The following is a 24269-nucleotide window of genomic DNA, read 5'->3' as shown; positions in this document are numbered from 1 at the left end:
AACGCATGTCAAAAATGTTATAAATTGATTTGCATTTTAATGAGGGAAATAAGTATTTGACCCCCTCTCAATCAGAAAGATTTCTGGCTCCCAGGTGTCTTTCATACAGGTAACGAGCTGAGATTAGGACCACACTCTTAAAGGGAGTGCTCCTAATCTCAGTTTCTTACCTGTATAAAAGACACCTGTCCACAGAAGCAATCAATCAATCAGATTCCAAACTCTCCACCATGGCCAAGACCAAAGAGCTCTCCAAGGATGTCAGGGACAAGATTGTAGATCTACACAAGGCTGGAATGGGCTACAAGACCATTGCCAARCAGCTTGGTGAGAAGGTGACAACAGTTGGTGCGATTATTCGCAAATGGAAGAAACACAAAAGAACTGTCAATCTCCCTCGGCCTGGGGCTCCATGYAAGATCTCACCTMGTGGAGTTSCAATGATSATGAGAAYGGTGAGKAATCAGCCCARWACTACACRGGAGGATCTTGTCAATGATCTCAAGGCAGCTGSGACCATAGYCACCAAGAAAACAATTRGTAACACACTACGCCGTGAAGGACTGAAATCCTGCAGCGCCCGCAAGGTCCCCCTGCTCAAGAAAGCACATATACATGCCCGTCTGAAGTTTGCCAATGAACATCTGAATGATTCAGAGGACAACTGGGTGAACGTGTTGTGGTCAGATGAGACCAAAATGGAGCTCTTTGGCATCAACTCAACTTGCCGTGTTTGGAGGAGGAGGAATGCTGCCTATGACCCCAAGAAACCATCCCCACCGTCAAACATGGAGGTGGAAACATTATGCTTTGGGGGTGTTTTTCTGCTAAGGGGACAGGATGGACGGGGCCATGTACCGTCAAATCTTGGGTGAAAACCTCCTTCCCTCAGCCAGGGTATTGAAAATGGGTCGTGGATGGGTATTCCAGCATGACAATGACCCAAAACACACGGCCAAGGCAACAAAGGAGTGGCTCAAGAAAAAGCACATTAAGGTCCTGGAGTGGCCTAGCCAGTCTCCAGACCTTAATCCCATAGAAAATCTGTGGAGGGAGCTGAAGGTTCGAGTTGCCAAACGTCAGTCTCGAAACCTTAATGACTTGAAGAAGATCTGCAAAGAGGAGTGGGACAAAATCCCTCCTGAGATGTGTGCAAACCTGGTGGCCAACTACAAGAAACATCTGACCTCTGTGATTGCAAAACATGACTTAGTACTTGGTGGCAAAACCCTTGTTGGCAGAGGGGTCAAATACTTATTTCCCTCATTAAAATGCAAATCAATTTATAACATTTTTGACATGCGTTTTTCTGGATTTTTTTGTTGATATTCTGTCTCTCACTGTTCAAATAAACCTACCATTACAATTACAGACTGATCATTTCTTTGTCAGTGGGCAAACGTACAAAATCAGCAGGGGATCAAATACTTTTTTCCCTCACTGTATACATGCAGGGTAGTAATGTTATGAGTTGGAATTATGGTTCATTGTTTAGCAAACAAAAGACTCCACTATACAAGTAAACATTTTACTGTACCGTTTACACCTTCTGTATCCTGTGCATGTTACACATTTTGACTGGCTGCATCACTGCTTGGTATGGCAATAGTACCGCCCTCGATCGCATTGCGCTACAGAGGGTTGCGCGGACAGCCCAGTACATCACTGCTGCTGAGCTCCCTGCCATCCAGGACCTCTATATCAGGCGGTATGAAAAGAAAGTCCGGAAAATCATTAAAGACTCCAACCACCCAAGCCATAGACTATTTTCTCTGCTGGCGCATAGCAAGTGTTACCAGTGCATCAAGTCTGACACCAACAGGCTCTTGAACAGCTTCTATCCCCAAGTAAATACAACTGATAAATAGCTAACAAAATAGCTACACGGTCTATCTGACTTAACCTTGTATCTTTATTGACCTTTTATTTCAATTTTTGCTCTGTCTCTATGGACACTTACAGGGCCCTACACACTCACACATTCTGTCACTCCAACACACACACAAACGCACATTCCATTTTCTCACTGACTCTACACACCCGCAAACATACAAGCTGCTGCTACTCTGTGTATCTTAGATCCTATTGCTTTCTCCCCTTACCCATATACAACTTTAGTCGGAAGTTTACATACACCTTAGCCAAATACATTTAAACTCAGTTTCACAATTCCTGACATTTAATCCGAGTAAAAAGTCCCTGTCTTAGGTCAGTTAGGACCACCACTTTATTTTAGGAATGTGAAATGTCAGAATAATAGTAGAGAGAATTATTTATTTCAGCTTTTATTTCTTTCATCGCTTTCCCAGCGGGTCAGATGTTTACATACACTAAATTAGTATTTGGAAGCACTGCCTTTAAATTGTTTAACTTGTGTCAAATGTTTTGGGTAGCCTTCCACAAGCTTCCCACAATAAGTTGGGTGAATTGTGTCCCACTCCTCCTGACAGAGCTGGTGTAACTGAGTCAGGTTTGTAGGCCTCCTTGCTCGCACACGCTTTTTCAGTTCTGCCCACACATTTTCTATAGGATTGAGGTCAGGGCTTTGTGATGGCCACTCCAATCCCTTGACATTGTTGTCCTTAAGCCATTTTGCCACAACTTTGGAAGTATGCTTGGGGTCATTGTCCATTTGGAAGACCCATTTGCAACCAAGCTTTAACTTCCTGACTGAAGTCTTGAGATGTTGCTTCAATATATCCACATAATTTCCCTCCCTCATGATGCCATCTATTTTGTGAAGTGCACCAGTCCCCCCTGCAGCAAAGCACCCCAGCAACATGATGCTGCCACCCCCATGCTTCAAGGTTGGGATGGTGTTCTTCGGCTTGCAAGCCTCCCCCTTTTTCCTCCAAACACAACGATGGTCATTATGGCCAAACAGTTACATTTTTGTTTCATCAGACCAGAGGATATTTCTCCAAAAAGTACGATCTTTGTCCCCATGTGCAGTTGCAAACCGTAGTCTGGCTTTTTTATGGCGGTTTTGGAGCAATGGCCTCTTCCTTGCTGAGCGGCCTTTCAGGTTATGTCGATATAGGACTCGTTTTACTGTAGATATAGATACTTTTGTACCTGTTTCCTCCAGCATCTCCACAAGGTCCTTTGCTGTTGTTCTGGGATTGATTTTCACTTTTCGCACCAAAGTACGTTCATCTCTAGGAGACAGAACGCGTCTCCTTCCTGAGCGGTATGACAGCTGCATGGTCCCATGGTGTTTATACTTGCGTACTGTTGTTTGTAGAGATGAACGCAGTACCTTCAGGCGTTTTGAAATTGCTCCTAAGGATGAACCAGACTTGTGGAGGTCTATCATTTTTTTTTTTGAGGTCTTGGCTGATTTCTTTTGATTTTCCCATGATGTCAAGCAAAGAGGCACTGAGTTTGAAGGTAGGCCTTGAAATACATCCAAGGTAAACCTCCAATTGACTCAAATGTTATCAATTAGCCTATCAGAAGCTTCTAAAGCCATGACATCAGTTTCTGGAATTTTCCAAGCTGTTTAAAGGCACAGTCAACTTAGTGTAAACTTCTGACCCACTGGAATTGTGATCCAGTGAATTATAAGTGAAATAATCTGTCTGTAAACAATTGTTGGAAAAATTACTTGTGTCATGCACAAAGTAGATGTCCTAACCGACTTGCCAAAACTATAGTTTGTTGACAATAAATTTGTGGAGTGGTTGAAAAACGAATTTTAATGACTCCAACCTGGTTAGGCCTAGGTTAGGCCTACTTTTACAAAAGTCTTTGTAAACTTCCGACTTCAACTGTACATATCTACCCCCATCACTCTAGTATCCCTGCACATTTTAAATATATTATTGGAACTGACTTTAAAAAAAGATTTATTGTATATAGTATGCCTACTTACTTAATTGTGTATTTAATACAGTATTTCTTGTGTGTTTTTTTCTAGTAATCCATTGTTATTGATTATTTCATTGTTGGGTTTTGAGTTTGCAAGAAAGGCATTTTACTGTACTTGTGCATGTGACATTAAAACTTGAAACGTCTGGGGGTCCCAAATGAGAGGTTTCAGAACCACTGCAGTAAAAAGAGTAAAGCATAGCAGAGTGCAGTACATTACAGTACAGTAAAAAAAAGTTGAGAAAGTATTTTCAACAATCATTCAGAACCGAAAACGAAAAAATATTTTTTTAAACGTCCAGAATTGGCTTAGATATGATGGTAAGGAGATTTGAATTTAACATTGAGCCTCAACCAATGCCTACAAGAGATTTGCTCTTCGGGTCACTGTAGTTATAAATTATAACTAGTCAAGACCTGATATGAGATACTGTACATATGCAAGACCTGCAGTGACATTGCTTGCTGTTTACATTGAAACTGCACGTGTACCTTAGCAAATAAGGCCTATAAGGATATGCCACTAAATTCCTGTGGCAAAGCTCTTTTTCTTTCTCACACTTCCACACTCCAAGTACATTCCACTGTTGATATGGTGGTCAATACCTTTACCTACAGTTTCATCACACTCACAGGCCATAATTTCTGGTTACTTCTGCACTCTCAGATTGTTAAAGATGCACTATATCACTTCGCCATTTCCTGGTTGCTAAAATTCAAATAGTTCGCCTAATTTCTGTTTTTGTGTCAAAACAAGAAAGTATAGTGTAGAGAATCATTGTACCATCTAAACCGCTGTGAAATATATTCCCATAACCAAAAATTTTGTATTTTCAGCTATTTGAAGCTGGTGTACAAAACCTAAAGTAAAAGACGCAAAAACAAAACTTGAGAACGGGAAGCATAGAAATAGGGACTGGCCTCGAGTTGGTCCAGACATAGATGTCTATGATTGGTTCAGATTTGGTCTGGTTCAGACTGGACCAAATCTGAACCAATCGTAGACATCTATGTTTCCCAAGTTTAGACAGCACAGTACTGTATAGTGAAGTAGTGGTTCTCAAATCTCTCCAAGGGGATCCCAGGCCGTTCAATGTCATTGATCTATTCCCAGAGCTTAGCACACCAGACTCTTTCAGAACCGAAAATGAACCTGCTTTCAACATCCGGAAAATAGGCATTTTAAGATTCTAATAATTCGCCTAATTTCAGTTTATGTGGCAAAACAAGTATAGTGTAGAGCAGGGGGTCGGCAACCTTTTCGGAACGGTGTGCCAATTTACAATTTATCCTACCATTTCTAAAGATCTGAGTGCCAGTAATGATTGCCATATGTGCATTACAACTAATTGTGTCTATTGAATATCTAATTGCCCACAAACGGAAGAATTCCATAGCTCACTAACCAGTGGCGCTGTCCCTTAGCACCACGGGCTTGATCTTGGAACACAAATTAACTTGGTGAATGATACAGTGACATTTAACCACGGGGTGGCCAATCTTATCTTCAGTCAGCTTTGCGAATCCTTTATGTTTCCCCACCATAGCGGGGGCACGGTCAGTTGTAATAGCGAATATGTTTTAAATAAATCGACACCACTCTTCTCAAAATGATCTGTGAAGGCTTTTGCTACATCTTCCCCTTTAGTCGTACCATGCATGGGTTTTAGACAAAGCATCTCCTCACGTACCTGCTCTGAGCCACAGTATCTTGTAACAACTGCCAGACGTGGAATGTCATTCACATCCACACTCATCAAGAGCCACACTAAACACAGGTGCATCTTTTAACTCTACAGTTTGCCGCTCCATTACATTTTCAACCATCTCAGTAACGAGCCTTTCGACATTTCTGGCAGACACAAGCATGTCTTCTTTCTTTGAGATGATTGTGTCTTTGTCACGCCCTGACCTTAGATACAGTATCTCTGTTTTTATATATATTTTGGTTAGGTCAGGGTGTGACTAGGGTGGGTACTCTAGTTTTTGTATGTCTAGGGTTTTTGTATGTCATGGGGTTTTTGTATGTCTATGTTGGCCTGATATGGTTCCCAATCAGAGACAGCTGTTTATCGTTGTCTCTGATTGGGGATCATATTTAGGTAGCCATTTTCCTCATTTGTGTTGTGGGATCTTGTCTATGTCTAGTTGCCTTAGTGCACATCAGTAGCTTCACGTTTCCGTTTGGTTGTTTGTTTGTTGTTTTGTTCAGTGAGTTTCGATTTATTAAAATGATGTGGAACTCTACTCACGCTGCACCTTGGTCTAATCATTACGACGAACGTGACAGTCTTTGTTAGGCAATCCATCAAATAAAACCTGCAAACTACTGAGGAAAGCCTCCTTGATATATTCCCCATTTAGTAAATGGCTTTCCACGTTTAGCGATGCACTGCTCAACTTTATAGCCCCCATTTGTAGCTTGATTTTTGACTGCACGTAGATTTGTAAACCCACTGGTTTGCTTTTCAATCCTGGACACGGCCCTCTTGATTCCTTCAGTCTTGTCCGCCTCGTCCTTGAAGTTTTTCTCATGTCTCTGTTTCAAAATGACGCCATGCACTTGATGTCCGACAAACGACAGTTTACAACAGGGAGCGCAAACAGACCAGTCCTTCAGTAAAACAAATCCATATTCCCTTGTCCAAGACGCAATAAACAAGCACACAATTACCTTATTTATCTTAGCTGATGACATTTTAGCACCCTTTTAAATAACGAAAGAAGGCTTGCTAGCCGCTAGCCATGTGAAAACAAATCGCTCATCTTCAGCAGGAGAGGCGAGGCGGGTAGTCTTGCGCTGAACTAATCATATGAAACGCCTGCACAATCATGAAAGCCTATTGGCTAATCAGAATTGACATACCTTGGGAACTACAACATTGCAGTGAATACCAATGCAACTTCAAAACTAATTTAAATTATTTTCAGATCTACCGCTTCTCAGACTTGCTTTCAGTGAGAATGACAGATCTATAACACATTTGTGACCTGTTTCAAGAAGCTAGGTGTACGTCACACGTCACAGGAGATGCATTTGAACGTAAACATGTGAACTTTCATGTGCCTTAATAACAAACTTGTATGCCATCTGTAAATACATTCTTTTAAATTATGAGCCTAGTTGGTTTAGCGATGGAAAAAGACAGGAACCTTCCCGCTAGCCATGATTGGCGGAGATAATGGATAGGCTGGACATGCCGAGAGAGGAGTTCGGATTGGTCTGACATGTAGCATGCTTCTGTCTATAACATGAGCTGCTAAGTACGTGTGGATAATCCTTTCTGTCATCAAGGCAAAGGGTGGCTTTTTGAAGAACCTCAAATATAAAATATATTTAGATTTGTTTAACACTTTGTTGGTGACTACATGATTCCATATGTGTTATTTCATAGTTTTGATGTCTTCACTATTATTCTACAATGTAGAAATTAGTAAAAATAAAGAAAAACCCTTGAATGAGTAGGTGTTCTAAAACGTTTGACCGGTAGTGTAGTTGGTTAGCTTTAACTACATGCAGATTCATGCATGGTGGCTAGCTATAACAATCAGTTTGTATTGCTTGTAGTATGGGTTAGGATTATGGTTAATTGTTTTGCTCACTCTGTTTAGCACATGGCCTCACATGTGAGTCCTTAAAGAGATGGGTGGAGCTAAGGCTTAAGAGGGCGTGAACGATGCTGAATGGGTGTAGACAAAGAAGAGCTCTCCAGTTCGTGTACCGAAACAGTGAAGGGCCATTTTCTCAAAAGTGGGATTACAAGTTTAGCAACATCCAAAGCATAATTGCTTTTCCATTATTGCTCAGCTACAGTGTATGATATATCACTTTCTAGCTCTACTTTTATCCAATGTAAAAAACACAATTTCAAATTTTGCTACATAAGACCGAATTGAGGCGGTGGGTCACATTCCTATGCGAATTTGGTCAGGTCACCCAAAAAGTTACATAATCCAGATTTTAAAAAGGGACATTCTGAGAAGGTTAAAATGGCAACTTAATGGCAATAATTTCTCACCTTTCGACCTCAGCTCTTTGACCGGGGTTTGTTATAGCAGCGATGTATTGCATGATGTATTTGCTGGCTTCCGTCTTTCCGGCTCCACTCTCCCCTGCAATGGAAAAACAGAATTATTTGTGTTATATAGTGTCATCATTTGCTATAGCTTTGTACTGCAGTGTACGTGACATTTCAGATTTGAATCCAATTGGAACCTCTAAAATGTGATCTCCATTATCATGGCCTTTTTTGAGGTGAGTTTTGGGTTTTGAGCCATTCGAGACAGAATATTCCTCTCTTCACCACTAAGTGGCGCTTTATCAACCAAATACTTTCACCATGCCGTCACAGCTTGTGGTTACTAGGCTTGTTTTCTTAGAAAGAAGGCCACGTTGACCCTGCTATTTTCAACTAAACAGGGTCATATCGATTTCCCCCAAAATACTCTCCACCTAAATTACAAATCTCACATTACTCCAGCCAGAAAACATTAGAGCAAAAGTTAGACATTACAAAAATATTTTGAGAGAACATTAAGTTTGAACTTTAAAGCTACATTTTCAAACAAAATCTAAGTTGGCATCCAGGAAGACGTGACTTGACCTGAACCAGTGTTATATGCACATGTATTACTTCTTATAAGCATGTATGAGGCCTTATGAATGTCCTATTATAAAGCTTATAATATGTTAGCGATGTATTTATATGCTGGAATTAGTTCACTAGACAGATAACTTTGTGATTTGGTTGGCCGTTTAGAGGGCTCCCCCCGTTACCTGAGATGACAATACAGGTGTCCTTGTTCCTCCTCTTCATGGCTTTGTAGGCTGCGTCTGCGATGGCGAACAGATGTGGTGGTCGCTCGTACAGCTCCCGGCCCTTGTACTGCTCGATGGTGTCTCGGCCGTAGATGTTCATGGCGCGGTAAGGGTTAACCGACACCACCACCTCGCCGATGTAGGTGTAGATACGTCCCTTCTCAAACCTGCAGCCACACGAGAGAAGGGAACTCACCGTCACCTGACAACATGATGCCATACCGCTGAGTCATACGACTGTTACAGGACAGGGACAGGTATACTATTTAGAAAAAGGCCACTTATTTAAAAAACATACCGTAATAAACAGCACCACAAATGCAGTTCAGTAGCACAGTCCAAAGTAACATTTTAGCACCAAAAAGCAGCAGAGACTCAGGCTATACCAGGTCATGTTTGCATCTCTCTCTATATGTCTATCCCCCCCTTCAACACTACACCGCTTTACATCAGACGATGATAGCTTTCTATGGTGGTCTGCAGCCTAGAGGGATGTGTGTGTGTGTGCATACTTGTGTGCGTGAGTGTGTGGGGTAAACATTTCGCCTATAAGTTACATACAATGTACCAGACACATGGTCCTACTATGAGAATCAACTTTTTTCACCGTGTACATTTACACACAACCAGAATTTGCTTTAGAGTGAAGGTGCTGCCAGCAATAGACAATACAGAAACAGAATACATAGACACGCATCTGTATTCCACATAGACATCCTACAGAATATGCAATATCAGTACAGTAAACATAAAACTACGGAGTTTAGACTGATTGCAGTGGGAATATACCATTTAGAGAGGGGGATATACTGTATCTAAGCAGAGAGAGGGATGCTGCCAAGGTGAATGTATCCAGTGCATATACAGTGTTGTGCAGAGGTGTACATAGTGCAAACGCAGTATAGTGCGGTTGTTAGTATTAGAGGCCATTGATGGCAAGGTGCAGTGTTCGGCCCGATGCAAAGTCACTTCATCCCTATGAGCCCGATGGCCGGTTGATGAAGGCCACAGCACGTGGGGAGGAAACTGTTCAGGTGGAGGGCGGCTTTTGGTCATGATTGACCTAAACCCTCTGCCAGAGCGGAGTCTTTGCAAAACGGGGTTTCCGGGGTGGGCGATGATCTGACCTTGACGGTGGGCAGGTGACAGCTGATGACCTTCTCCTCAGACTGGACGTTGCGCTTCAGTTTTCCCCTGCTGCGGTCGGACGCAGACCCAAAACGGTGATAGAAGAGGTGAGATGGACGTGTAGAACCGATACCAGATTTGTCACTTCCAGAAGTCAACCACCATCTCCACGGTTTTGACTGTGCTAAGTTCCAGGTTGTTGACTGCACCAGGCCACCACATTACTTGGACCTGTCGCCATTGGAGTAGTTTGTGTCATCGGAGGTGCAGTCATTGGCGTAGAGTGAGTAAAGGAGGGTGGAAAGCATGCAATGCTGTGGTGCCCCCGTGCTGAAATACGTCCCCGCCGCCCCCCATCTTAATGCGCTGTATCCTGATGGAGTCAGATACGATCAGCTGGGTGAGTTTGTGCTGCAGCAGGTCCGGAATGATTGTGTTGAGCTAAAGTCCACAAACAATATCCTTATGTATGTCCTTGGGTTGTCGAGGTGTTGGAGGATGTAGCGAAGCCCCAAGAGGTCGTCCACAGACCTCTTGGCAAGGAGGGCTTCGGTGGTGGTTTTGAGATGGGACAGGACCCGGTGCTCAAAAGGTATGGTGGGGCCCCAACTCTAAAACCTACACCCAACGAGCCACACTGATCCTCGAGCAGTGAGCTGTGCAGACGAGAGAGAGAGAGAGAGAGAGACTTGACCTGGGCCTTCTCTCTCTACGCCCTCAGGCAGCCTGCCTCACTTCCTTCCTTCTCTGAGTGGACCAGGGTTTCTTCCCCCTCCTACACAGAAGAATAGGGCCTTTCTACTCAGCTACACCCCAATCAGGCCTACCTCTGCTCTGGCCCCAGGGTTCCACCTGGTGTCCCTGGGTTCCAGAGGCCTACACTAACAATATAATACAGCATATGTACTATACACCTTCAGAATCACTGCTTGTCCTGAGAGTGACCCTCTGCATTGATGCACATATTTGATTGAACCTGTTTTAGCCATGGTCAGCCATTGAGGACAGATCCTCTTTTACAGTGTTATAACGACCCGGTTAGTGGTTATAACGATCTTACAACGATAACAAACTTTACTACAGCCCTGGTTATCCATGTCCTTGAGTCCCTGGAAACCTTGGCATTCAATGAACGTGGAATTTTTTTGCCTGCTAATATCTGTCCACAATCTTTAACGTCGTTGAAACAATCACATAGTGGTTCAGCCTGAATAATGTTCTTGGATCCCGTTTGATTCGGACTCCAATAAAGCAACTGCATTGGTGATGTTAGATACTGCCCATATCTGAAAGATAAACAGAGCAGAGCGATCTACAAAACATTGACAGAGCAGTTGAGGAGAGCCACAACATATAAACACGGTGTCACGTTCACCGTCTTCAAACTCCCTGTCATAGAGGAGCCGAGGCGCAGCTTGCAATTCCACATCTTTAATAAAGTCAAACCTTCACAAAAAAAAACAACAGGTAAACAGAAACCGAACGTGACGCAACCGTGGCACACACAAAACACGCACGGAAAATAATAAATTACCCACAACATTAGGTGGGAAAAAAGGCTTCCTAAGTATGATTCCCAATCAGAGACAACGATAGACAGCTGCCTCTGATTGGGAACCACACTCGGGCCAAAAACAAAGAAATAGAAAACATAGAATGCCCACCCAAATCACACCCTGACCTAACCAAATAGAGAAATAAAACGGCTCTCTAAGGTCAGGGCGTGACACACGGGTTGTTGTAGAACTGTACAAACAGAAAGAGCAGAGAAGAATGGCTTTAGATATTAAATGAGAACAGAGAACAAACGAAGAGCTGAATTAAACTACACAGAAACTACAATTAGCCACTTCCACAAACAAGCACGCCACCGCTAATTCTCTGACAGGTCAACAGGCGGCGATGAGCTCATTCTTCTGCACCCAGCCATGTGTGAGCCCTCATGTCATCAACCCCACGCACCACTGGGCATGGGTGACACCAAGACACTGTGCTCGTGTGCCCAGGGTGGCATTGTGTCCCCAGGCAGGGCCTGTTGAAGTGGTGGGCAGGCTGGCAGCCTGGCACCTCCCCTGGTGCGAGTCAGCCCTACGACTTGATGTGCCAGCACATTGTACTCTATAACTGTATGTGTCATTGTGATCCATGTGGATTTGATATGTTCGATGTCGTTTCTTTACGCTCCTTTGCCGCAAAACCCAATTGCCCTGGCTTTGAACTGGCACTGGAGAAAGAGCTATTGTGCCATCCTCCAGGGCGGAATGTTGCTGTGTGCACTGCCTGCTCCATTGTTCAGACGTCAATTGGGGGTCTTTGTCTAAGAAGCACAGATAGGCCTCCTTCTCCCTACATACCCTGTGCCAACAAAGAGAGCTGCCCACTTAAAGTGCACGTGTCCAATGGCTTCTGTGGGAATGTATACAATCAACGACCAGTTGGGAGTGATCTATCTGTGATCTCAGTTGGAGGGAAATCAACTACTTGACAGCATAATAATTGAAGGTGAATCTACTTAATAGGTTACTGTAGGCCCAGCTTTCAGATGGGACGTGGGGAAATACTGAAGTCCGAATGTCAGTGTTATCGAGAACATCACTAGGGAGTGTTATTTTGTCATTGTGGTTTGGTTTCCATCCACGCCCAATAACAACCTGTATGGAACAGGAAAAAAGCAAAGAAATATCCTCATCTGTTTGTGGTACAACTAAACTAAATTATTATTCATGTGAAAACAATGTCCCACCCAGTTTCAACAATACAGACAGTGTCTGGTAAAATCCCAGCAGTGACCTAGTGTTTTCCCAATATCTGGCTTTTATAAATAGACATTATGATTAACGTCCTATTCCATCATAATCTATAGTTGGTATCAGAGGGCATCAGTCCAAAAACAGAATCAATTGTGTGTGTGTATTATGATGAGAGACATCTGTGGGAGAGTGTGTTCTCATTCTGGGGAATTTCAGTAACACAGAGAGATGGCTGAAAAGATAAAACAGACTGGAGTGGGAGTGTAGGCTAAACATTGTGTGGATGTTTCTGGGAGGTTGGGAAACGTTGTGGGCCTTCGGGTCCCGGGCTATGTTCTTTAGAATAATTGGAGGTGGGTGGGAGGGTTCTATGGTAACCCCTCCCCTCCTTCTCCTCCCTTTCCTTCCGTTTCCCGGCAGCTCTAAGGAGGGGTCCTGCTGGAGAGAGATCAAGGCTGTGGGCCGTGCCAGTCAGATACACTTCCCCTCACAACTGGGCCCGGAGCAGAAGGAGAGAGGGRGRGGGGGGGGGGGGGGGGARAGKGGGGCCGAGACCAGAGAGAGAGTGAGAGAGCAGAGAGCGAGAGAGACACATTGTATATATACATAAAATGACATTTGAAATGTCTTCATTATTTTGGACCTTCTGTGAGCTTAATGTTTACTATACATTTGTATTGTTTATTATCTACTTCACTTGCTTTGGAAATGTTAACATATGTTTCCCATGTCAATAAAGCCCTTGAATTGAGAAAGAGAGGTCGGAAAGGGAGAGGAAGAGAATTCAGGACTCGAGAGTAAAGGTGTGGCCAAAAGTTTGGGACTGTCGCTTTCACTTGACCTCTACAGCTCTCTTCTTTTTACACTGGTTCTCTCTATTTCAAGTGACTGACTGCGTGTCAGAGAGGTGATAGGGACTGGGCCTCCTTATACAGTACAGAGAAGGGCTACACCACAGGCTAGACCACAAACAATCAATCTCAAGACCTGCCCTGGGCTCTGAACTTGTTAATGTCTACTACACTGTGACTGTCAGTTCATCCTGTCCGTATAACCATCCCAAAGCCACACACACTGATGGGGGTGGGGTCCACAAATTTTTTTTTCGGAACTCATCATGAGGGGCCGCAGTGGCTCGCGGTTTTGCATAGCCACAGTCATACCCACATCCATACCCACACCCACAGTCAGAGTCGGCCCTAAGCAAAATTTTGTTGCGCTAATTTCCTGCAATTTTAGAGTGGAGAGAAATGTTAGAGTTTTTAATATGATATCGGAGTGAGAGTGACTAACAAAATCATGGGGGCCCCCCCGGTCAGTAATTCGACCATGATTATTACAAGTTTAGATAGCTGGCCGCTAGACTAACTTACCAATAGGGGTGTAACAGTCCAACATACCCACACCCAAGTCGTTCTGCCCCTGAACAATCAATCAGTTAACCCACTGTTCCTAGGCCTTCATTGAAAATAAGAATTTGTTCTTAACTGACTTGCCTAGTTAAATAAAAGGTTAAAAAAATTATAATAAATACATTTTAAAAAACACGGTTCAGTACGTATTGGGGTTTTGGGTTCATGGTTCGGTTACGGTACAGCGGGAAAATGAAATGCCAACAGTTACTCTAGTTAATTTGTTTATTTGGCTAAATAGAAGTTTAAAAAAAAGAGGCCCTGTTCCAAAATGGACCTGGGGCTTTCCCAGCTGGACAAATATGCATAAATACATTTTTCAATATAGAGACCCGTTCCGAACGGACCCGAGGACGACCAGTTCCGTATTAGACGTGGTCGGATCTGAGTGAGGGAAGCAGCAGAAAAGTATTTATGTGTTCTCTGTCCCCATCCAACTTGACAGAGCTTGAGAAGATCTGCAGAGAATGGGAGAACCTCCCCAAATACACGTGTGCCACGCTTGTAGCGTCATACCCAAGAAGACTCAAGGCTGTAATCGCTGCCAAAGGCGCTTCAACAAAGTACTGAGTAAAAGGTCTGAATACTTACGTAAATGTGATATTTCAGATTTTTTATTTATTTCTAAAAAATATATTTTTGCTTTGTATCGTGTGTAGATTGATGAGGGAGAAAAAAAAACTATTTAATACATTTTAGAATAAGGCTGTAACGTAGGAAAATGTGGAAAAAGTGAAGGGGTCTGAATACTTTCTGAATGCACTGTACTTCCCATTTAACTTTTTATTACATCACTTTAATTCCATCTTCCATTGATTAGATCATCTCCTAACTTGCTTTTGCCACACACAGAGGCTATCAGGTATGAAGGTAAGACCCAGATGCAGACCACGTCATAAAAACAATAGTTTAATATCCCAACAGGGGCAGGCAATAGACAGGTCAAGGCAGGCAGGGGTCAGTAAACCAGAGGTGGGGCAGCAGTACCGGGTGGCAGGCAGGCTCAGGGTAAGGTCAGGCAGAGGTCGGTAATCCAGAGGGGGGCAAAGGTACAGGTCGGCAGGCAGTCTCAGGGTCAGGCAGAGTGGTCAGGCAGAGTGGTCAGGCAGGCGGGCACGGAGTCAGGACAGGAAAGGGTCAAAACCAGGAGGGCTAGAAAAAATAAACTGGAAAAAGGAGCTGAGACAAAACGCTGGTTGACTTGAACAAACAAGATGAACTGGCAACAGACAAACAGAGAACACAGGTATAAATACACAGGGGATAATGGGAAAGATGGGTGACACCTGGAGGGGGGTGGAGACAATCACAAAGACAGGTGAAACAGATCAGGGTGTGACAGAGGCTCTATGACCGTAGTGGCGCTGTGATGACTTGCGATTGGCCGACAACAACAACAAGCTACACGCGCTATTCTCATTGAGCAGTGGAGAACATACTATTCATGTTTTATCCACAAATCTCTGTCCATCGCCAATGCAATCCAATGTGAAGCTAAAATGTTCCCAAACTGGAGATTTAAACGATAATGGAAGATCCTCCAATTGTGGTTTATCCACTCGCCATCTACAAATCAAATCTGATTTTATTGGCCACATACACATGGTTAGCAGACTTTAATGCGAGTGTAGCGAAATGCTTGTGCTTCTAGTTCCGACAGTGCAGTATATCTAACAAGTAATCTAACAAATTCACAACGACTAGTGATACCTTTATTAAATCCATGTCACGCCCTGACCTTAGTATTCTTTGTTTTCTTTATTATTGTTGGTTAGGTCAGGGGGTGACAAGGGTGATATGTTTTTGACCTGTCTAGGGTTTTTGTATGTTTATGGGGTTGTTACTRGTCTAGGTGTTTTGTATGTCTATGGTTGCCTAGATTGGTTCTCAATTAGAGGCAGCTGTTTATCGTTGTCTCTGATTGGGAACCATATTTAGGCAGCCATATTCCTTGAGTATTTCGTGGGTGATTGTCTATGGTTAGTTGCCTGTGTCAGCACTATTATTATATAGCTTCACGTTCGTTTTGTTGTTTTTGTATAGTTCGTTCAGTGTTCTTTCTTCATTAAAGAAGATGTACTCAAATCACGCTGCGCTTTGGTCTCATCACTATAACGAACGTGACAATCCATTTATTAAATGTATTAAAGTGGCCACTCTGTGTTAGTGATGGCTGTTTAACAGTCTGATGGCCTTGAGATAGAAGCTGTTTTTTAGTCTCTCGGTCCCAGCTTTGATGCACTTGTACTGACCTCGCCTTCTGGATGATAACGGGATGAACCTGCAGTGGCTCGGGTGGTTGTTGTACTTGACCTTTTTGGCCTTCCTGTGACATTGGGTGCTGTAGGTGTCATGGAGGGCAGGTAGTTTTCCCATGGTGATGCGTTGGGCAGACCCTCTGGAGAGCCTTGCGGTTGTGAGCAGCCCGACAGGATGCTCTCGATTGTGAATCTGTAAAAGTTTGTGAGTGTTTTAGGTGACAAGCCAAATTTCTTCAGCCTCCTGAGGTTGAAGAGGCGCTGAGGCGCCTTCTTCACCACGCTGCCTGTGTAGGTGGACCATTTCAGTTTGTCCGTGATGTGTACGCTGAGGAACTTAAAACTTTCTACCTTCTCCACTAGTGTCCCGTCGATGTGGATGGGGGGATGCTCCCTCTGCTGTTTCCTAAAGTCCACGATCATCTCCTTTGTTTTGTTGATATTGAGTGAGAGTTTATTTTCCTGACACCACACTCCGAGGGCCCTCACCTCCCCCTGTAGGCCGTCTCGTCGTTGTTGGTAATCAAGCCGACCACTGTAGTGTCGTCTGCAAACTTGATGATTGAGTTGGAGGCGTGCATGGCCACGCAGTTATGGGTGAGCAGGGAGTACAGGAGAGGGCTGAGAATGCACCCTTGTGGGGCCCCAGTGTTGAGGATCAGCGGGTTGGAGATGTTGTTTCCTACCCTCACCACCTGGGGGCGGCCCGTCAGAAAGTCCAGGACCCAGTTGCACAGGGCGAGGTCGAGCTCGAGCTTAGTGACAAGTTTGGAGGGTACTATGGTGTTAAATGCTGAGCTGTAGTCAATGAACAGCCTTCTTATTACATAGGTATTCCTCTTGTCCAGATGGGATAGGGCAGTGTGCAGTGCGATGGCGATTGCGTCGTCTGTGGACCTATTGGGGCGGTAAGCAAATTGGAGTGGATCTAAAGTATCAGGTAGGGTGGAGGTGATATGATCCTTGACAAGTCTCTGAAAGCACTTCATGATGACAGAAGTGAGTGCTACGGGGCGATAGTGATTTAGTTCAGTTAGCTTTCTTGGGAACAGGAACAATGGTGGCCATCTTGAAGCATGTGGGGACAGCAGACTGGAATATGGATTGATTGAATATGTCCGTAAACACACCAGCCAGCTGGTCTGCGCAGCTAGGGGTGCCGTCTGGGCCGGTAGTCTTGCAAGGGTTAACACGTTTAAATGTTTTACTCACGTTGGCCAGGGTGAAGGAGAGCCCACAGGCTTTGGTAGCAGGCCATGTCAGTGGCACTGTATTGTCCTCAAAGCGAGCAAAGAAGTTGTTTAATTTGTCTGGGAGCAAGACGTCGAAGTCCGCGACGGGGTTGGTTTTCTTTTTGTAATCCGTGATTGACTGTAGACCCTGCCACATACATCTGGTGTTTGAGCTGTTGAATTGCGACTCTACTCTGTCTCTATACTGACACTTTGCTTGTTTGATTGCCTTGTGGAGGGAATAGCTACACTGTTTGTATTCGGTTATGTTTACAGTCGCCTTGCCATGATTAACAGTGGGGGTTCGCGCTTTCAGTTTTGTGCGAATGCTGCCATCAATCCACGGTTTCTGGTTAGGGAAGGTTTTAATAGTCACTGTAGGTACAACATCAGCGATGCACTTGCTAATAAACTCGCTCGCAGAGTCAGCGTATTGTTGTCTGAGGCTACCCGGAACATATCCCAGTCCACATGATCGAAGCAATCTTGAAGCGTGGAATCCAAATTGGTCAGACCAGCATTGGATAGACCTGAGCACGGGCGTTTCCTGTTTTAGTTTCTGTCTATAGGCTGGGAGCAACAAAATGGTGTCTTGGTCAGATTTGCCGAAGGGAGGGCGGGGGAGGGCTTTGTATGCATCGCGGAAGTTAGTGTAGCAATGGTCCAGAATGCTACCGGCTCGTGTCGCGCATTCGATATGCTGATAGAATATAGAAAGCCTTGTTCTCAGATTAGCTTTGTTAAAACCCCCAGCTACAATAAATGCAGCCTCAGAATATACGGTTTCCAGTTTACATAGAGTCCAGTGAAGTTCTTTCAGGGCCGTCGAGGTATCTGCTTKGGGGGGGRGGGGGGGGGGTATACACGGCCATGACTATAATCGAAGAGAATTCTCTTGGTAGATAATGCAGTCGGCATTTGATGTAAGGAATTCTAGGTCAGGTGAACAAAAGGACTTGAGTTCGCCTCACAAAATAATAATTTGAAATTCGCCAGTTAAGATTATAATTTTGATTACAACGCTCACATAGGCTGTGGTTGTTTCAACAGAATAGCCTAGCATGTTTTTTCAGCTCAGATTTACTCATGAGGCAATGGCGAGGGTTTTATTTATTCTTTATATTCATTCGGGTTCACAGTGCAGACTGAACCAATTTCCACGTACCGAACGGTTCAGTAGGAATAAGTCTACCGTTACAGCCATACTTACCCATCGAAAATGTTTTTGCTGACATGGGGCTAAATTTAGTGACTGTCAGTGACTGACATAACAAGAGAAGAACCTCTGATGCACAACCCCCCTCCCAAAGAAAACAAGTGGGGGAGGGGGAATTGATGCGCAGGCCTACAAAAAGGGAGGCTGCAAGTTGCCCATCCCTGATCTATTCAATAATTTGTTTATCTACAGACGATGCCTAGGGGTAAAAGGGATAGGGGTTGTTTCTGGACACAGCCAGACACTGTGTTAGCCAAAAACGGTATCTAGAGATCCAACAACACGTGTTGGCTGGCTGTTATCAGTGCTTAAAATTGTTGGGGACTTCCAGTAATTAAGACTTGGATAATATCCGGCTGTTTCACTTTTCTCTCTCTCTGTGACTATACCATCAAGCAGCATTCTGCTGTCTCTGTTTAGACTGATAACATGATTTACAGCTTATCTGGCACAGTGCATGCTGGGTACGACCTTTCAGGGATTATGGTTCTCTCACACTTATGGGGCAGTTCATGAGAGAAATAGAAACTGGTGATTCAGGGATAAGTAAAGTTTTTCTACTGGTAGTTAAGGGTTATTTGAGGCCATTTTGGGTGATTTCAGCCAATGCAATTGTTTAAGAAGTTCTGGAAGTGTTTGATTAAATTGAAGAGATATTCACTTCAAAACACCCATTACTGGTCAAGTCATAAAAATAAAACAAATATTTAGTCACAGGCATCAATTGACAAATCCAAGATCTAGACGTCGCCAAAGACTTTGATAATCTGAACGACAATTTCACGTCAAAGTACATACTACTGTATATCTGATACAAAATGTTACTCGATGGCCTACTGGCCATTACACCTGAATGAAGCAATCCTAGCATCAATCCCTCCCACTCTTTCTACATGCATCTATGGGCCTCCTTCTCCTTCAGCTCGTCAAACATCTGGGGACTGCATTAGTGCTAAACAGCAGCTCCTAGCTCCCACTCCAGCCTGTCTGCCTGGCTGTGGAAGACCAGGGGCCTTCAACACTTAACACGCCCAGCCCTTGGCCCACAGACAAATCAATCTTTATAAGCATATACTGTAGGAGTGGATCTGGATTCCTCCTCTGTACTGTGGCGTAGCTACTGGAGCACAGCTGGAGCAGGGCTGACTGGGTAAATTGACTACCTCCCTCCCCTCTAATGACAGCACATCTGCAGATTTATGTTTCATATTAGCGCATGAGTTTTCGCCGAGCATGACTAGCATGTGTTCCCATGCACTCCACTTTCATTGGCCCGCCTCTGAATACTTAGGCAATGGGAGCCAGGTGTAAACAGCTTGCCTGGAGATCGGGTGGCTGACAGTCGTGTTCCGTTGTGCCTCGGACCTTTATTGTCTATACCCTGACGGAGAAGATCACAGTTACTTCCTGGGCCAATCCTGAGCTAGGGGAGCTCGGCGAGAGAAGAAAATATTCATTTTAGTCAGATTAAGTTTCAAGAATTCAATAAAAGAGACTTCAGAGAGGGGAGGGGAGTCTGGCTGGCTGTTGGGCCTGTCTGTCGGCCCAATGCGGAACCCGTTTGCACTTTAACACGTTGGCCAGTCCAGTCACTAATGTAAAGACAAGGCCATCCAAAATAGACTCAGACGTTACTCAGCTGGCTATTTCAGGAAAGCACTCTGATTTCTGTCACGGGTAAAAAGAGTGCAGGGAAAAGCACGAAAACAGACAGAAAAGGAGCGAGGGAGACAAAGAGAAAAGGGAGATACAGATACAGAATCTAAATTTGACCAGTTTCTCACAGCAAGAAAATAATCCTGCAGCAACAGGAAATTGGAATTATTGTGTGGATTATAATTATTGGACATTTATATTGGGGTTGAAATAGAGAGAGAGAGCGAGCGAGAGAAGGGGAGCGAGAGAGATGATGATAAAGAGTGGCTAGGTGGCCAGTCAGAGATGTGTGAAGTGAGTCATGTTAGTGCTGTGAACTGATCTCAGACCTGGCTGTGAAAGCCAGATCCCTCACAGTGCCTCAGGGAACAAAGCCAACAGGTGAACAAAGGGAACCAAAAGAACTGGAGAATGACATGACCTCAGTCCGCCCCAGCCGCTACAAACACACAGCAGAATTACAGTTTGACTCACACTTAAAGGATTCCTGGATGACATGACACACGGGATTCCTACCAACCACCTTAAATCATTCACTCAAAAGTGTCATTCTTATCACTATCCACATGTATGCAACATGTGTCATCGTGTCTGTAAGTAAATTAGTTTCCGGGATCTTTCAGCAGAAAGTTGATGTGACGGAGGATGTGGTTCACCTTGTTAAAGCATGAGCCACACAACCTTAGTTGGAAGCCTAATCTGATTGAATCTATCAATATTGAATCAAGGTCCTCCCAGAGCTTGGACACATTGCCCTGGGCAGTAAGCATATGCCAGACAGACTGATCTACTGAATGACTAGTACACACTCTATACATAAGATGGGTTACATTATGATCCTACTGTACGATAGACTAATATCAAGAAGGGGACAACATAATGGGGGGCGGCCCGGGAGGAATTGCAAGGGGAAAAGAGAGAAAGATGGGAGAGAGAAAAGCAATAAACTGTATGAGGGATATGACGAGAGAAAAATTTAACGAAAGAGTGGGGAAGAGAGAGGAGGCATTAGAAGGACCACAAAATATGGTGCTGGACGGCCAGCGTCCGCCTGCCAACGCACACAGTCCACAAATGAGACGTCTGTGACTCTGTGAAGCCTGGCGGGACTTATTTTAGGAGGGGGAAAGGCTCCAAAAGCACAGCCCTGTTTATGTAAGGATGGTAATGTGTTTCAGATTACAGGGGGTTGTATGGAAATTCTTGTGGCAAGACTGGCCTTTTCGATGCTGGAGAGCGAGAGAGAAAAGGAAGGAGACATTTTTCAGAAAAGGCTATCCATGTGCTGGTCCTACCTCTTTCAGCTTTAGAAAATAATGCTGTAGGGAATACTGAGGTACTGAGGAAGCAAAAGTCAAGGAAATAGGGAGGGGGAGTACTGTATGCTAGGCTAGGGAGTGGTCTAAAATACTACCAAATTGTGCTGAAAAAGTGGAATGGAGTAGAGATGTCTGGCAGTGGTCTAGTTCAAAAACTCGGATGATCACAGTTTGCTGCTGAAATGTTGAGGATTGCATCGGACTCAGCGTAACAGTATACAGCTACCATCCTACAGGTAACTGCCAAAATAATCGAAACACTTGGCAAATGAGGGATACACAGTATATTGAAAGCAGGTGCTCCTACACAGGTGTCGATCCTGAGTTAATGAAGCAATTAACATCCCGTCATGCTTAGGGTCATGTATAAAAATGCTGGGCAAGACATTATTTTGGCTCCCAATGGATATGCCCCCATAGAGAGACATTGCACCCATCCACAGGGCACGAGTGGCCACTGAATGGTTTGATGAGCATGACAAATTGTGTCAACCATATGCCATAGCCGTCTCAATATCCAGATCTCAACCCAATTGAACACTTAAGGAAGATTCTGGAGCATTGCCTGAGATTGTTTGTCACCACCATCGACAAAATGATGGAATTTCTCATTGAAGAATGGTGTCGCATCCCCCCAAGAGTTCCAGACACTTGTAGACTCTATGCCAAGGCGCATTGAAGCTGTTCTGGCTCGTGGCGGGCCCAACACCCTATTAAAAACACTTTACATTGGTGTTTCCTTTATTTTGGTAGTTGCCTGTACATTTGCAATGATCTTGTGGGGTGACATTGTCGAAGTCTCCTTCTAGTCACCTGGTTTCATCAACATCCATCCATCTTCTTCGCTGCTCTTGGCAAGAGGAACTTTCGGCTGGGCAAAGGCAAGTGAGAAGCAGAGAAACGGGACGAGTTCTGTGTCTTTAAATAGTGACTACCACTAAGGGGGGGAAAAAACTTTAATATGAGGGTTTAGGATCTAACATTCCTGGAGGCTATGTGGCGTGTTATCGCCAATTTCTTTTTTTTAGCTCCAGGGTTCAGCAATGTCTGTCAGGACAACGTGTTCTCCTGGAGTTTGTTTTTATCAGGGGAAGAACAAAGGCTGAGAAATATGCAAGATCTGGCACAAGAAAAGACCCTGGGCCAAGTGCTCCCATACTGCATTAACTCAAATGGAACATGGTCTACCACCAACCCATAAGACTCCTGAACATCCAATCAAATGGCTACCCAGACTATTTGCATTGCTCCTCCCCCTCTTTTACACCACTGCTACTCTCTGTTGTTATCATCTATGCATAGTCACTTTAATAATTCTACCTACATGTAAATATTACCTCAACTAACCAGTGCACTCGCACATTTACTCTGCCCCAGTACCCCCCTCCTGTATATAGTCTCGCTATTGTTATTTTACTGCTGCTCTTTAATTACTTGTTACTTTTATTTCATTTTTTTTTTAACTGCATTGTTGGTTAGGGGCTCGTAAGTAAGCATTGCACTGTAAGGTCTACACCTGTTGTAAAATTTGGTTTGATTTGGTCGAAGGCAACGTATTCCACAATAGATAGCTTTTCTGACTCCTATAAACTCCACTCTATACTAGAAGAGACAGCGTGGTGTTGTATATTAGGCCGATCCTGTATCATGGAAAGAGGAAGTAGAACCTTTCACCTATCCCGTCTGCTTCTGCTCACTGCACCCAAACCGTGGAGACTTTGATCCCAGTGATTGCTCTGCAGGGAAGGAGTCACATGGAGGGAGTCGGGTTGCTATGTTTGGTGTCTCTCATCTCTTTCGACGATTCAATCTGCTGTTACGGCAACAAATGAGCGTTTATACGCCTGAAAACAGGAGAAGCTGCCAGGCCCTATTTGTCCTGCACTTTAATAGTGGTTAAATACTTAGGATACATAGCAGATACTGGGTTACAGTGGGGCTCAATGGTAGTTGGCAATTCTCACATATAAACGTAATTTGGAGGAAGGATACATGACGTGGATTTTACACTTGTATCACAAACCATTTTTGAGAAGAATCATGAAAGTGGACAGTTTAGGCCCTTTTCAGATATATACACGCCTCTTCCTCCTGTGAACCGTACATGACACAAACGGATCTTGGTGTCATTATACCGTATCGTTCGCTCGAACGTATGGAGTGTGTCTTGATTCTGAAATACACATTTTCACATGAATTTATTCAACAATAAAAAAAAAAATGTATGAATATCTCAAAACAACCTTTTTTTATTTTGATCATTTAAAAAATGTTGCGTTTGGAACAATACAGGTCTTTCTTTCTGGATCAACAAGGGGCTTAGGTGTTGGGTGTGGCAGGGGGTGTGGTTAAATTTACACTGAAGGCATCCCGAAAAACGCTTTCCAGGCTCGGTCTGCCCAAGTATTTCTTTAGCAGAAAAATCCCTGCGATATACTCTACAAGCACATAACATTTGGGCTCTATAGGCCAGACACAGTCTTACACACACAATTTCACAGAGAAAGCCTTTCCTAGCCAGGGATGCCTCGAACAACTCTCCCTGAGGAATTGGGAGGTGCTTTCATGCAGACGCAGTCCCACTCTGAGCAGGAAGTGGAGCACCAGTC

At 44.0% G+C, this 24269-nt stretch overlaps 1 protein-coding gene across 1 annotated transcript in view; it reads right to left on the bottom strand.

The window, feature by feature from the left end:
• Positions 1–24269, bottom strand: part of LOC111967672 (unconventional myosin-Id-like) — a 121475-nt gene that overhangs the window by 83677 nt on the left and 13529 nt on the right. Inside the window, 2 exon segments of the mRNA XM_023992906.2 lie at positions 7898–7983; positions 8648–8856. Of these exon segments, the coding sequence (XP_023848674.1) occupies positions 7898–7983; positions 8648–8856 (295 nt within the window).

Source organism: Salvelinus sp. IW2-2015, linkage group LG8, assembly GCF_002910315.2.
Source record: "Salvelinus sp. IW2-2015 linkage group LG8, ASM291031v2, whole genome shotgun sequence".
NCBI lineage: Eukaryota > Metazoa > Chordata > Actinopteri > Salmoniformes > Salmonidae > Salvelinus > Salvelinus sp. IW2-2015.
The sequence above is the reverse complement of the archived record's forward strand: the minus strand, read 5'-3'. Positions and strand labels throughout refer to the sequence as shown.